The 15,733-nt window shown below is 43.4% G+C and overlaps 1 protein-coding gene across 2 annotated transcripts in view; it reads right to left on the bottom strand.

Annotated features, from left to right (window-relative positions):
* LOC112466945 (zinc finger protein rotund-like) overlaps nt 1-15,733 on the bottom strand; it is a 162,770-nt gene that overhangs the window by 70,163 nt on the left and 76,874 nt on the right. For both annotated transcript variants that reach the window (XM_025035310.1, XM_025035309.1), the window contains exons 3-4: nt 11,119-11,187; nt 10,985-11,036 (exon numbers count right to left, since the gene is read on the bottom strand). In XM_025035310.1, the coding sequence (XP_024891078.1) occupies nt 10,985-11,036; nt 11,119-11,187 (121 nt within the window). The remainder of the gene's footprint in view (nt 1-10,984; nt 11,037-11,118; nt 11,188-15,733) is intronic.

Raw genomic sequence — 15,733 nt, 5'->3', positions numbered from 1 at the left:
CTCCTCGCGGCATAACTAATTGATCTTTCCAGCGCGCTTGAACTCGATAATTATTATTTACATGCGTGATCTCGTGCGCGCGATCTCGCGCGCGGTACTCTTTGGCCGTAGCACCGACGGCGAGGAGAGGCCACCGCCGAGACTTCGCCGATGCTACACGCGGCACACATCGCCGGAGGAAAAAAAAATACGAGAGACACGCGTACGCCTCGGAATAAGATGCGCTACACCTGTTTGCAGAAGTCAGAACAAGCGTATGAAAATATAAGGATAAAAGTGAAAACGTAAATGGAACTGGACACGAACGAAGGGAGGAGGGAGACTGGCGAGTTTACGGCGCTCGTTCGTGGAAATCTACCTCTCTTCGTGTATAATCCACGTAATCTCTACACGATTTTTTACATATATAACGTTTTGATCTCGTACCATCCTCAAACATTCCGCATTTTTTTTTCGACTCACGTTTTTGGCGCCTCGTTTTGTGATATCGTGTCACGTGTGAAATTTTGAGACACTGCACCTAAAGTTACCGATGTTACAATTTCAAAAAAAAAGATCAAGAACAAAATATATTATACAATTAAAATATCAATACAATCTTTGTATTAAAAGATAGCTACGTCATTCAGACAATAGTTACTGCAAATAAATGGGAAACATCTCGCGATAGAAACATTGCATCAACACGATCTCCTCCTCCTTGCATACCTGAAATAGACCCACCTTATTCCTCAAGTCTCGGCCTTTGCCACGGTAAAAATGACAGGGACGGACAGGTCAAAATATTTCTTTCTCCCGGCCAGCGTCGGACGATAATGATATATTTTTCGTGGGACCCGCTTGCGTTGAATTTCATACGAGCGTATATTCGCGCACGTGGTCCGACCACGCTGCTGGCTGGTAAAATACAGCGGCGCTTAAAAATCATCTCCCATTTCCCATCCACGGACACGCGTATGCAGGCACGCGTGCATGCACGCACGCACTCATGCACGCGTTCGCGTCCGAGAGCGTTAATGACACGTATGACGCCACGCACCTCCCGGCGTTATATTTGCGGTGCGTAATTTTAATGGAATTATCGCGCCTCTTTCGGCACCTACGCCGAATAAAAACTGTTTTCCTCGCGTGTTTGACCGTTTTTGAATTAACTTGACTAACGCAGTCGTAGCAGTCTGTCTCTCGCTTCGCCCTTTTACCAAAATTATTTATTTCTTTTGCAAATTGACATATAAATCAAATTCTACAAATTTCATTAACATACATTATAAACTGCATAATGCGCATGCATAAATAAATTTATGCCAATGTCATTATTATATGTTATCAATCATATATAATGGCGATATATAAATAAATTTCCATAAATTTCGTTGTTATATATTGTACGTACGAGTGAATTTATGCACACAGAAATTTATGCAAGAAAATAAGCATGTATAAACATTTCAGTCAATAAGACACTCAGCATAAGATGAGTAATACGATAGTTTTCTTAATGCATATCCATAATGCCTTCATATTTGTAAATTTATACGGGACAATCTAAATTAATTTGTGATTATTCATTGGAACTTTGTATTATATTTTTTTAATTGTTTTTTCTTCGTTGAAAAAGTTGTTTTATACACATTTTTTGTTGCCGTTGATTAAGCGAAAATGAATCACTAACGAGGAATCCTTTATTTAAATGCCTTAATAAAGAAGTTTAGATGCAAAAAGCACAAATTATTCAAATCTTGTGATGACAATCGCGATTACGGCAAAGTTACAAGAGAGATTATAGAAGAAAGAAATTGGAAGTGTGTATTTCCAAAATTTAATATTACGAAGAGGAATATTTCGGTCGACTGATCGGTCCTCTTCTCTAGACCGACTTGCGGGAAGCGCGAGTTAATAATAATCGTGGGAACGTGGCAATTATATCCATTGCAACACATTTAATTATTTGCCAGCTGCGTCATACCTCGTGTGACGCAGGAAGCCTCGACAAATCGGCGTGCCGATAGTCCAGTAAAGGAAAACGAGATCGTAATATCTGTAGATGTCTGGATATGATAATACAATCGCGAAAATTAATTCATTATTTTTTTTTTATTTAATTTGAAGCCTATGAGATAAAGTGTATGATAACAGAGAGTGAGTGCTCACAAGGAATGTGTGGCCATAAAACATACCTAAATTGACTTGAGTTACCCATTTGGTTTATATTTATAAAATTTTATGAAATAATTTTGATTTTCCATTAGTGAACTATTTAACGCAATAAAACAATAATATAATGAGACACGATAAAAAATAGTTTTCCGCTGTCCAACGAATGATTAATCATATACCATTATTTTTGCGTTGCGAAATTTTCCAAGAGGCATAAAGATGAAAGTTACGCACAAAAGAGATTTTGAGTGCCGCATAAAGAATGCTAATTTGAATGGATTAAATCCACGTGCTATTGTCGCTCGATTCATTCGGATTTCACGGCGAGTCGTAAGTGCAATCCGTCGCCGTGTCGTGGCCTGCACTTGTCTCCTTTATGAATATTCACCGTTCGCGCGATCGTCGCGGATCGATCCTGACGTCATGCCTAGAGTCGATAGGATCAAGGATCCTGCCTCCGCTCTCTACATCAATATTACACCACGAGGCGATCCGTGCGCCGCGATGCATCTCCTCCTCCTTCTTTCAGTTTACTTCGTGGGCTCGTCTCGCGGAATTTCGACTTTCGTGAGTTAGCAATATGTCAAGCCTCAGGGTCGAATTAGTATTAACAGGATAGAGATTTATAACGGAAAAAAACGCGCGCGCGCGCGCGATATACCAGTAATCGTTTACGAGTGTGTACGAGTCGTAGATATGTACCGAAAAATATGCACGCGTCCATTATACATTTACGTGCACCGCCCATTATTTATATTTACATGTATCGGTACGTTATTTGTGTACGCGACTTCATACAAGGTGGAAGCTAATGTTGAGGTCGATAGTAAATTATGCAAATAACTCTGCTGGGGAAATGTCAGTGGTTGCGGACGACGGTCGATCCATCGACTTGTAATCGGGGTCCGTTCGGCCGCTCGTCCAACTACGAGCGACGGGCCACGAACGGAACAGAGAGAGAGAGAGAGAGAAAGAAAGAGCGTGTAGAAAAAGAGAGCGGGACGGAAGGGCGGGGAAAAGGAAACGACAGATGAGATTATAAGAAGAAGGAAAAGAGATGTGAGACACGGCGCGTTGGATGTGACTAATGCGAAGCGGAGTGGCGATATAGGCGGACGGATGTAAATGGAAAACGCGCGCGAGAGCGCTATAATCACGGGAGAATGATACGTTTTCCGATAAAAACAAATTCGCGTCTTATGGGGGACGTAAGTGCATTACTTCGCATTACGTTCATTTGTTTCATGTAAATTACCGGTCTCGGGCAAATAGGCGTTACACAGTATCTTATATGTTCAGTAACACCGCAAATTTGTAAGAGGGGCGAAAAAAAGCTTTATAAGCAACGGAGAACTGTGTACGCTAATCTCTTTAGGACCGCCATTATCGACTCATATCGACGGATAAGTAGCGTATAGAAAAAAATAATTAACAATTTAACAAGCGTTTAGAAAGCTTATATATATATACAGAACGTAATTTACTTCTTCCCAAACGGGGAAACAAATTCGATGATCGAAGGAATCTTTTTGCATTCAAACAAACACGCTCATTCCGCCAACCTGGTTAACTGCATCCGGGATTATTGAATCTCTTGTTTGCACAGTGCGGTTTACTTTTGCTTCTTTGTAAACTCCAATCGGCACTGTGAAATAGATATCATCGATAGCACGTAGAGCGGAACGATAATGACACGTTTGATTTACACGTGTGTTTCATTCAACGTACATATACGTATACTTCAATCCTTATGTGTGTCCGACGGGAAATATATGTCCCATTTGCAATTTTTCTTCGTAAGTCCGTTGAGATCTGTTCCATCTTCTCTGCCAAAAAGAAAATTGCCGAAAAAGGAAAAATGTAGAAAAAAAAACTCCCATTTAATTTGATCGCGAGAGAATCGATGCTGGAAGAAAGGTCCCCGATAGCGTATAATCGCGTTCGGTCAACTTTAAACGGACTCTAATCCAATTTGAATTCAAAGATTCTATCTATATTTAATGTTAGCACGCAATAAACTAATTATCACTTGTCACTTCGTGTCACGCGACAGCATAATCTCGTCTAAAATCGATCTAATTTCAATTTATAAGCACGATTTATAGGAAAAAAGAACACAACACATAATCGACATGTAAAAAGATCGGCCGATAAATATTAATACGTAAGAAATATAATATTTCGTCGTGTCTCTTCCTCCTGGCATACGTCGACGGACATCAACGAGGAATGATTGCGCATCAGTAATGTGTCAACTTTTTCGCGCGAACGTACGAAAGAATCGACGACGTGCATTTTCGTCGACGAGTCGTCGCGCGCATATACGGAGCTATTTTTTTTACTTAAAAGATTCGGAGACGGAGTGACGGCCAGAATAGAAGTCGGATGCAGTTCTGGAGAGAGGGAAAGAGAGACGCGAGGTCACCGCGACGCTTCGTAACCATAAGTCCGCCCGCCAGCATTAAACTGCCATTGTGGTACGGTATATTTGTATACGTCAAACCGGTCTCGGGAACGATTTTTAAAGTCTACGGGAACAGATCGATCGACCCGCGTCTGGACGTTATACATATATATATATATATGTACATATATATATTTCGAGAAGATATTTTCGAGTAATTTCGTCATGCGTTAAACCGGTTGGAAAGAAGGAAAAAGACGGCGGCAGAATGCAAGTTCTCATCAGACGCAATTATTAAAACCTGTCCTATTATATGCGTCGTCCACAGGCAGACAAGACAATTCGAAAGTTCGATCTGTAATTGCCTGTTTTCGAACTAAATTTTTCTGTCTGCAGCGAATGAGATGCGCGTTGACGGTAATCGTAAGTCGATTAATTAGTACCATATCTTGTTGCACATAACAGACAATTATATTGCACAAGTTAGCAAGCGGGAAATTTAATATTATCCAAGATCAGACACAACAATAATATTTGTAAGTATCTCGTAATTTAATCCGCACGATCGAAAGATCCTGTCTTGGATGTAGATTTATTCACCCAATGAATTTCAAGCGAGCCATAAAAGTTCATTTCCAGCTTCGCGAGAATATTAATGTTAATCGGCGAGAAAAGGTTTCCGTAAAAGAATGATTCTTAGTTTGTGTTTCGCGCACAAATCGAGGAACATTCCTATGTAACGCATTTTCATACAGTATACAGTCGTTACTTTGAAGATTAACGCGCATTGCATATCGGAGAAGACATCAGAATGAATCGTTTCCTGTCGCTTTTTGTCTTTTTTTCTCTTTTTTTCTTTTTTACTCTTTATCTGCGTTACATAGACACGACGATTTCATTGACGTCGAACAGACTGTTCTAAACGGCCGGATAATAAAAAATAAATCACCGGCGGAATTATTGACGAGCGTGACGATATCGATTATCCGGTGCGAAAGGACACGGAACGATTTCGGTGGGCGCGAAAGGTTAAAAGCGCGATATATGAATTACGCGTGACGTTGATAATAATTCGCGACAATAATGGGGTGGCCGATGATTGGCGGGATTAATTTTCGGTTGCGACATAAAATCCATTTGCTAATCGCGCGGATACGAGCCGTCGTTTTATTTCCCCGTTCCCGTAGAACCGTCCGCGCGTCCGTCCGTCTCGCGCGTCGCAAAACCCTCAATTCGCGCAATTTATTTAAATTTACAGCTCCCTTTTTTTTCACCGTCGTAAAGTTTATTTATTGCCGCGTGTATATCGCCGACGTGTGACGGCCGATTTATTGACAGAAAATGAGCGTCATTAGCCTGTCCGTTTTGTACGTATTAAACGAATCAATTTGGCGTTACGACCGCGCGCGCGTTGCGTAATACCTGGATAATATTACGATCGACGCCTCGCACGCCGGCGAGCGGAGAGCAAGATCCGTTTTCGCGAGGGCGGTTTTGTAAAAGCGCGATTCGCCTCGTTTCCGATCGATATAGAACGCCGCGGCGCGGCGTCGCGATATAAAATCGCGAAACGACGTCGTAAAATGCGAGCACGAAGGGAGACCTTTACTCATAGTAAAATCTCTGGGAAAACCACGTCAAACCGACGTGGAGAAGGGCAGACGAGGAAAGCGAGAGTGGAGAAGAGTCGTAAAAAACACCTCAAGTACTGATCGCGGAAACTAGACGATCGCCAGACGGCGGCTATGACGCTCCAGAGATGACGTCGTTGCCGTCGATTTTTTTGAAAAACATGCAGGATATCCCGGAACGGAGAAAACCCAGATACATGATGTTGCCCCTCGTCGTCTTTAAAATCGATTTCGTGCAGCGATGCGTCTTTCTTAGCGAAATGTCATCAAGTCGCTAAGTTTTTGAACTACGAAGGTCGAAGGCTTTTGATGAAATAAGTTTTGGAAACGCATGCAGATAAGCGCATATGCCACTCGTTCTTTAATACAAATTTCGCGGTAAACAGTACTATCTGACTTCCAGCAATTCTAGAAATTCCGTCAATTCTTTGACAGACTGAACAAATTGCTTGCAAGATCGCACTGACATGTTTGACAATCGACGTTTAGCATTCAAAACATCGGACAAAGAACGTTGCCGGAGTAAAAGTCGGCTAACAGTGGCTTATAGACCACTGTAATTGGTAAACTTTTTGTTTTTGATGAAAAAAATGTGGTGTATGGTAGTTAGACGAGATTACCCCTCGCTAGGAATTCCCGTTGCACCCTTGCCCTCGCGCGTCTACTCCCTTTCTTCTGGTTTCGCGTTGCACGGACATGGAAGACTCCAACTTTTAATTGACCCCGAACTCTTCGACACGTCGTAAACCTATGTCGAGAGCACGATGTAAGCGGAGTTCCACCCCGCGCGTTCCAACACGTTTCTCGCCCTGCATTTGCACAACGTGCTTTGATTCCGCGCCGAGAATAAATGACTCTAATTGAATCTGCGCCTATTCATGAATGCTGAAGTGTATACCCATCGTGTAATATGCATAGAGCGCCGTTCCAAAATTACTTTCTCGGACAACAATTGTTATAATTCTGACTAAAAGCGTGAATGTGTTTCAACTCTCTATTATTTTTAATTCTCCTTTTAATTCAACCTCAATTTAGCAAGAACAACCGACCTTTTTCTACATTAATAATACAATCGCGAGCTATTAATGCATCACTATTATTGTGGAGTACAAAGTGCAGGTGTCGCTTTAAGGAAGCTTAAGAATAATAAGATGTCATGCAATCACATTACATACGCATATATTTGATAGAACGTGGTGGGAGCTGATTTTCGTTGCATATCTGTTTACGTCGGAACAGTCGGATTTTTATCGACCTGTTTACGAGCCGATTCTACCCCTTCGAATACGAAGTGCAATCCGTTTCCTCGTATGTGCGCTCGTACAGAAAGAAATAAGAGCTGGAGAGAGAAAAGCAGGTAGCGTTCGTTATTAAAAAAAAAAAGAATAACGCTTTTTTTCCGCGTCCTCTTTACTCACGGGATATTTCATTTGTACATTATGAAGTAACACGAGATGGGACACGATCCTCCTGCCGCGACGTAGGAAGTTGTCGGTAAAATTATTACGAAGGTTCCTTCGCCGATGTATTTCCCGCCTCAAAAAACTCCATTAACCCGTCAGGAGACGGAAGTTCGAGTAATTTTTTACTAACTCGATTAAAATTAGTGTAATCCGATTCTCCGTTTTAACGATTCGGATGAAAATATCTCCTAATAATTAAAGGGAAGGAAAGAGGGTATAAATCATAAGATAAGTGAAAGCCGCGCGGGTCTCCTCCATCGGGCGCGAGATGTTCGGGACCGAGAATGTGAAGGAAGTGCCGTCTCGGATTTAGTTACGTACGAGGTACTCAATGATCATTAAAGTCATTCACTGGTGGCGTTAAGATTTCGAGAGGCAGAGGAAAGAGACGCGTCTCGGCGCGCAATCTTATCTTCTCTTAACGCTTCAATAATAATTCGCGATATTTTATGTTTAAAAAATTTACACGTGCGCCTGTATAGCTATACGTTCGAAAGTCGCAGTTCCAATAAATTATCGGTCATAAATTATCAACCTTTCCATATTTTTTTTAGATGAATAATGCGAAACTAAATAAAAACTAATAATTTTTAATAAATTGAGAGAATTATTAATTAATACAGGAAATCAAAATGCAGATTTTTTATGTAAAAATATTGCATAAAAATCTCAGAGAGGTGAATGAATTCGCGAAGTTTGCATTAAGGGTCAATAAGAATTCAGAGAAATATTCTCCCGACAAGATCGTCATATACGAGAGGCGCGCCAGCCACTTTTACGGTCTCTCGAATTCGACTCTCGTCAAAATACATACTCGCCGGTCAAATAAATCATATATATACGTGCACGTTGCGACACGTCCCGTCTGCGTTTGCTGCGAGGCTGGTGTATCGCGACAGATCTCCCGGAGGCTGCCGGGCGAGGAATTTCCAAACGAGCGACTCGCATTTACTTGACGAGCGAATACGATAATGAGACGGGTCGCGAGAGGGGGCCTTGAGGCACCGTCGTCCCACACACATATCCTTCGCCTCCTCCGCTGTTGCGCGCGGGGGCCCCGAAATTTCGGCGTCATGCGATCCGTACATTAACGAATAGTCGAGGGTCTTTGCGCAATTGCCAGGCCGGCGGCTAATTTCAGGGCCCCGTCTAACGTCGGAGCCCGATGGGCACGGAGCGCGAAAAATGTTCCGCCGATGAAAGAGAAATTTGGATTTTGAGACACGCGATGTAATAATGATCGTGCACGCGGGTAACGTTGAATCGACGTGAATTCGACCTCGCGGCTAAACGGCGAATTAATAGGCGATAAGAATAGAAAAAACGCGCGCGAGAAATTAGAAATGGGACAGACATGCATCAGAGAGAAATAAATGATCATTTAAAATCATCAGAAAATAGTAGCGATAGAGATAGAGGCCAAATATATCTTCTATTCTAGAAATTCTGTTAAATAGTGAGTGATAGAATCAAATAAGACTAATAAATAAAGTAAAAAAGACTGATAAAAAAAGGAAAAAAATATCGCGGTAATAAATTTTGCTTTAATCGCTCAATAACAAAGTTTTCGCGCTAACCGGATAATGACATAACAGTGGATGACGACGACGTCGGATATCGTTGCAATAATATTTGTCGCGGAGGCAAACGCGTCAAATTACAGGGCAATATCGAGGGAAATGTTGCAGGTGGTCGTGCAACTTTTTTCCCTCTCCCCCTGACAGGTTTGCGTTTTTCTATGGCATGAATCACTGACGAGAAGTCCGTCGATCCTGACGAGAATGGAAGGGTGGCGGGCTGGCTTATCTCGTAAATGACCAATCTAGGCCGGTCAGGCGCGCGTGCCATTGGCAGTGAAAAACACGTATTGAAACATGCCTCTCCTTTTACGAACGAAACTACCGATTTAATCCTTTCCGATAAGGAGGAGGCAAGGAAGAAACAACGACGGATCAGATTTACCTGCAGGGTCGGATTATTATCAAAAAACCTACCTGATAAAAAAAACATTCATCTCATAAGTTTGATGTTACAATTCCTCCCACTAACAGTGGGAACAGTGTGGTGTATACGGTTCATCTCGAGTTTGATATCCTTCAAAAATGGTTAAATGAGAATAGAATAGAATCTAAAATTTTACGAAAATTGTACGTGACTTGTATAATTTAAGACAGTCTGTTTACTCCGCCAATTTCTCCTTTGATCGATTTTTAGTTCCAAAAAATATAATATAAATTGAGGTAAACTGGATACATGACGTTATTTATCATCTTTGTACTGAACATCAATATAAGTTTCTAACATTTTATATAACTTTTATGTAAAATAAGTTGTATATTACATAAATATATGGCATCCATGTATGTTATAAAAAGAATCTGTTTGTTTGTTCGTTTATACAAACCACGCCTCTCGTAGGTATAAACATATTTAAATTCAAAAATCGTATAAAAAAGAAAAAAATAATCGAGAAACTAAATTAAATAACGTCAACAAGCGAAAAATAAGGTTCTACATGTAAAAAAAAGGATGTTCACGGGTGCAGTTCTATAATACATATCGAGAGTACGGTCCGCCGATAAATTCAGGTTCGCGCGTATTTTTTGCTCGGTGCAGTGTCCCCACTCTTTTTCTCCGACTTTTTCTTTCGCTCCTAATCGGCGATCTTACGTCACGCATGCAGTCACAACCGGTTCCCGGCCCCGACGGTTAGGTCTTAGGAAGTGTTTGCATCTGATGCGAGGTCGCGACGCCAACATATACACCGAGACGAAGCGAAACGGCGAAGTCTCGACTGAAGCATCGCGTGATTTAACTGCCCACGATGATCCCAATTTTTCAGATAAACAACTCCTCGATCTCCGTCTCGATTCACGATGATATACGAAGTGTCCCGGATGTTAGTCATTTACATATATATGTCCGATTGCCATTTTTGACAAATTTGCAGTAGTTTTTTCTTCAACAAATTTTTTTATCGAACGCTATCCCTGCCATAGTTTTGTCGTTTTCAACATTAAATATTTTAATAGCTTAATATCTAATTGCAAGAGTCTATCAAAATTAAACTCCCGAAATTACACGAACAATTATATTGATGTTAGGAGTTTTATAAACCTTTTCACTTAAATAAAATATTGTCTTTTATCGTAACCTGCGTTAATATCACATTGTCGCATTTCTATGCCAGTAATCATACATATAGTGTAGTATAGCCTTGACAGACTAATGATTTAAATAATAAAGAACGGAAACGTCAATCCGCGGAAACTACGTGAAAAAGTATACATGAGAAGGTAACGAGACATACACAAGCATTAGAGACTCACCTTTCTGCAGCTGACCATGGTCCGCGTTCATTTTCGCCTGCAACAGAAAGTGCTGCGCTTCACCAAGTAGAATTAGCACGACGGCCGTGTATATGAAATAGACCACTAAAATATTTCGAAGTGGGTTGTCTCACCTCGTAACCTTGTTTCGCGCCCCTGCCGCCACCCCAGTAGTCGCTTTCCTTGTCGTGCGGGGCGCATTGCTGCAACACAGAAGAAAGTGTTGCTAATTAGTTTCAGCAAGTGTCTCCATCAACTTCCAACTGACTAACTTTAATCCTTCATTAATTTAGGAAGATGAAATTTACGAAATGCATATACAGCAATAGGAATGGAGGAAGAGAGATTGCAACGATATTTTTTAATATTTTCACTTTTTAAAATAAATTTCATTAAATACAATATATTATTTGCAACATATTTAAAAACTGCCTTTTTCTTGACGTCCAATTTACATTCGATTCTTCCGTTAAGCACGGCGTGTACTTAACACGTGATATCAGATAGCGGGAAATACGCATTCTTGGGAATAATGTTATACATATGCGCCCTCATTTCATTCGCCATAAATTATTCGACGTTTCGCTAATTACCAGAAGCGTGCTTCCGCGAGATTAATTGTCCGCGCCACCTTGCGATGCGATGGTCCAATAGTGGCACGCATAGGGCGACCACAAGACCCGTCGAAAAGATGACCCCGTTTCCCTTCCCACGACCCTTCAAGCCACATCCATCCCCCCCCGGCATGACCTTCCGCATTTCGACGAAACTCGCGTCAGGTCGCGTACTACGCCTCCCCGAGAATTCGGAACCGACTGAGCCCTCGTAAACCTCGAAAGTTCGAACTACTTTCCTTCCGAGTTTCTAAAATATATAAGACATGCTGTGTACCTTTCTCAGAGTTATAATAAAAATATCTTCCCGTTATAAAATATCTTTACAAAATATCAATTCTCAATTATATAAAAGCATCCACTGTTTTGTCTGATATAAAAGCAGCTGCTCTCCCGTGCATTGCGAAAAACATGTTGTTCGTATCCGGAGGATCAATAAATGAATAAGAAAATATATTTAAAGCGTCGAAAATGCCGCTGTGTAAGTATATTCTGTGTCTCATTCGCTAACGTATATAACGAAAAAAATACATGATGGCGAACCAATGATAGATTGTTGAATGTACCTCGTATGATTCATGACGTAATTTACATACTTTCTACTTTCTACTTTCTGCTCTTATTACATTTAAATTTAAAATATATCTGACGATAATAATAAAGATACTCGCGCTATGAAGATCGAGAAGGAGTATTTCATATCAACGAAAAATCTTGTATTCATGACGCGCGATATCGAAAGGGATATTTATGCCAAACCGTTTTTACGGCGGCATCGTAAATATAGCCTTAAATATACAGGTCAAAGAAGTCGTGCTGGATACGGACGACGATATGGACCGAATCGTAGCCCCGAAAAGGGGACAAAGATCGGTGTGTGCCCGTCCTGAAGAAGGGTCGGTGGTGGCCCTTCGCGCTACAGGTGGCTCGTCAAACGATCCCGATTCCGCCGGAACCCGCGTAAGCTCGCCGGGATAGGGCGAAGATACGCGTCCATGGATCAAGAGTGGACCGTCGATGATGACCCGAAGATCCTCGCGATCCGGCTCCACGAAGATCGTGCCGTGTAGGACGGACGACGAGGAAGATGCTTACAAACACACGGAGACTTTCGATCTACGACGGAAGTCTACGGGACGATATTCGTGTCTATTTTAAAGACGGGAAACCAGAGAGGAGAGGGGTGGATGGAAAGCGCATACGTTCGAAAGCAATCGACTTTGGGGGAATAAGGGGAAGACGGTAGGGGTTGAGGTGCAAGGAGATCTCGTTCCTTAAACCCAACCATGTGTTACCGGATCGCCTGGAGACGGCCATTCTAAAATCAGGATCTCCACCGGATGATGTCAGGTCTTTATCTAACGCGTTTATCTAATGCGTAAAACGAAAGGAATTCTCGATATCTAACGAGTTTATTTTGCGGCTTAGCGACGCTGTTTATCTCAATGATTTATTTCAACTCTGGAAATCGATTGGATCGTTAGAATTATTTTTCATAATTACTTGTTGGTAATTATGAATAACGATTCCAACGATCTAATCGAAATAAACTATGCTGATTGTTCCTAATATAGTTTATATAATGTATATAACGAGAAGCCTTTATTAAATCTTTCTTCGCAATTGTTCTTTCGCACGTAAATAAACTATATTAATTTAAAGTAATTCCTAAGTAAAAGAGAGATAAAGAAAAATAGATTATAATCATATATTAGATATTGCTACATATTAACCATATCTGTAAGACAAATATCAAGATGTGTATTTTTCCAGGAAAATATTCCAATACACACGAGAATATATAAAAATCAGATTTTCCTTTAGAAGTAATTTAGAAAATGTCTTGTCGTGCGAAAATGTGATTGTTCCTGCAGGTATTGGAAATATCAAGAGCGGTGGATACACCGTGATCAATCCAAATTGAATCCGGCACAGTTTCCCGTGTGTGGGTGCGCGCAACGCGGTTAAAATTCAGCTGGATAATTTCCATATCGGTATCAACGATACGTATTAAAGTGCTGTGTCCGGCAGCAGAACCAGCTCGCCGAGCCCTTACGTCCAGCGCCCTACGTGCCCGACAGAGAGAAGAACGTGCCGGAGGCAGCTCTGGATTGGTAATCCAACCTACCACGGCTCGCTCGAAGGGAAGATATAGAGAAAGAAGAAAAAAAAAGACAAAAAAATACATTTTAGCTCGCATCCAGGCACTGCAGCCAGTTTCACCCCCCCCCTCCTCCCGCCCCGTTCTACGCCACCCACTCTCACCCTCTCGCTTCTCGCGCACCCCTCGGTCCTTCTTTTCCTCCCACATCCACAAGCTCCCTCTTTACGCCCTTCTTTATCTCTCCGTCTCTCCCTCTCGCGCGCAGGCTGCGAGCGTACGTGTGTACGGCGAGTACGTGGTCGAGCCGATGGTCGAGAAGAGCGTCCCGATAGAAAAAGGACGCCGACGCGCGGCGTCGGTAGGTGGTCGGGTAGCTGTGAAAAAAAAATCAAAAAGATAGGAGCCGCAGGGGTGGAAGAGGGTCAGAAGAGAGAGAAAGACAGAGGCAAGGGGTGGGGAGGGGTAAAAGGCAGGGAAAAATGAAAGAGAGGTGGACGAATGAGAGGAGGAAAAGGGCGGAGGATAGACGGGACGAGAGGGAGAGAGAGACCATGTGCGTATGTGACGGCACGAGAGAGAGGGAGACGGAGCGGATGCTCGAGGCGATATTCCGATGGCGGGGAAGAGCGGCGCATGGGCAGCCGTCGGAGGAGGGGGAGGGGGAGAAAAAAGGTGTAAAAAATGTCGGAGCCGAGGAAACGGGAGAAAAAAATCGGGCCGTCTCTACGGAGGCGGCGGGGAGGGGGGGTATGTAGAGAGGGACGAAAGGGAGGAAGACAGAACACGGCGCGGGGGGAAGGGGAGAGGTAAAAGAGAGGAGTCGGTGGTAGTAGACGAACGAAAGAAGGACAGTAGACAGGCATAAGGGAGAGGAAAAATCGGAGGGGACGGTGAAAAAAAGCGGGGGAGAAAAATCGAGAGCGCGAAAGACGAAGAGATAACAAGAGAAAAGGAACGCGCGGCGGCGGGTGAGAGAAGGACAGACGAAGACGGAGAGTCGGGAAAGACGAGCGTAACGGCGCGGTGGGAGGGAGGGAGGGAAGAAAAAGGGAACGTGGTCGAGAGAGACGAGGAAAGGGACAGTCGGATAAAAGAGAGGGATGGGTGAGCGGCGAAGGAGTGCGGAGGTGAGTGGCAAAGCAGTACCGAAACGGAAAAGGGGGAAAGAAAGAGAAAGAGAGCGGCCCACACCGTGCACATGCGTGACCGTCCGTCCGCGTACGAGGCGGCGGGTATTGATCAGCCAAAGAGCGCCACGACGCCGGGCGTCCTTTTGCGAGCCTTGCTTTTTTCGGCGCAGCGCGGCGCGGAGAGACGGGCGAGAGGGTGCACGGGAGTCGCGCGCCGTTCGTAGGAGGAGGACGGGTAGAGAAGTCGATGGTTGAGGCGGCAGGAGAACGAGAAGGCGGCGGAGGAGGAGGTGGAGGAGGAGGAGGCAGAGAAGGTGGCGGTGGAGAAGGCGGGATGCAAGGAGTGCCACGACCTAGCCCAACAGACTAGCCCGGCGTGACGTCACTCTTTTTCTTTGCTCGGCGTCGCGACGCGGCGTCGCGCGGGACGACCGAGAGAGCAGAGGATCGTAAAAAATCTCAGAGTAGAGCCCTTATCCCGCGGTCGTCCCGCGGAATCCTCTGTTTTTGCCCCGGAGTCGCTCGGCTTTCGGACGCGCGAAGCATCGGAGGATGCATCGCGCAGTTTGTTTACCACGGTCGCGAATAGTGGATGCACGTGGCACGTGAGGCGGGTCGTGGCGCGACAACGAGAGAGAGAGAGAGAGAGAGAGAGAGAGAGAGAGAGAGAGAGAGAGAGAGAGAGAGAGAGAGAGAGAGAGAGAGAGAGAGAGAGAGAGAGAGAGAGCGAGAGAGAGAGAGAGAGAGAGAGAGAGAGAGAGAGAGAGAGAGAGAGAGAGAGAGAGAGAGAGAAAGAGAGAGAGAGAGAGAGAGAGAGAGAGAGAGAGAGAGAGAGAGAGAGAGAGAGAGAGAGAGCGAGAGAGAGAGAGAGAGAGAGAGAGAGAGAGAGAGAGAGAGAGAG

Source organism: Temnothorax curvispinosus, unplaced genomic scaffold (genome assembly GCF_003070985.1).
Source record: "Temnothorax curvispinosus isolate PA1 unplaced genomic scaffold, ASM307098v1 QBEX01016763.1, whole genome shotgun sequence".
NCBI lineage: Eukaryota > Metazoa > Arthropoda > Insecta > Hymenoptera > Formicidae > Temnothorax > Temnothorax curvispinosus.
The sequence above is the reverse complement of the archived record's forward strand: the minus strand, read 5'-3'. Positions and strand labels throughout refer to the sequence as shown.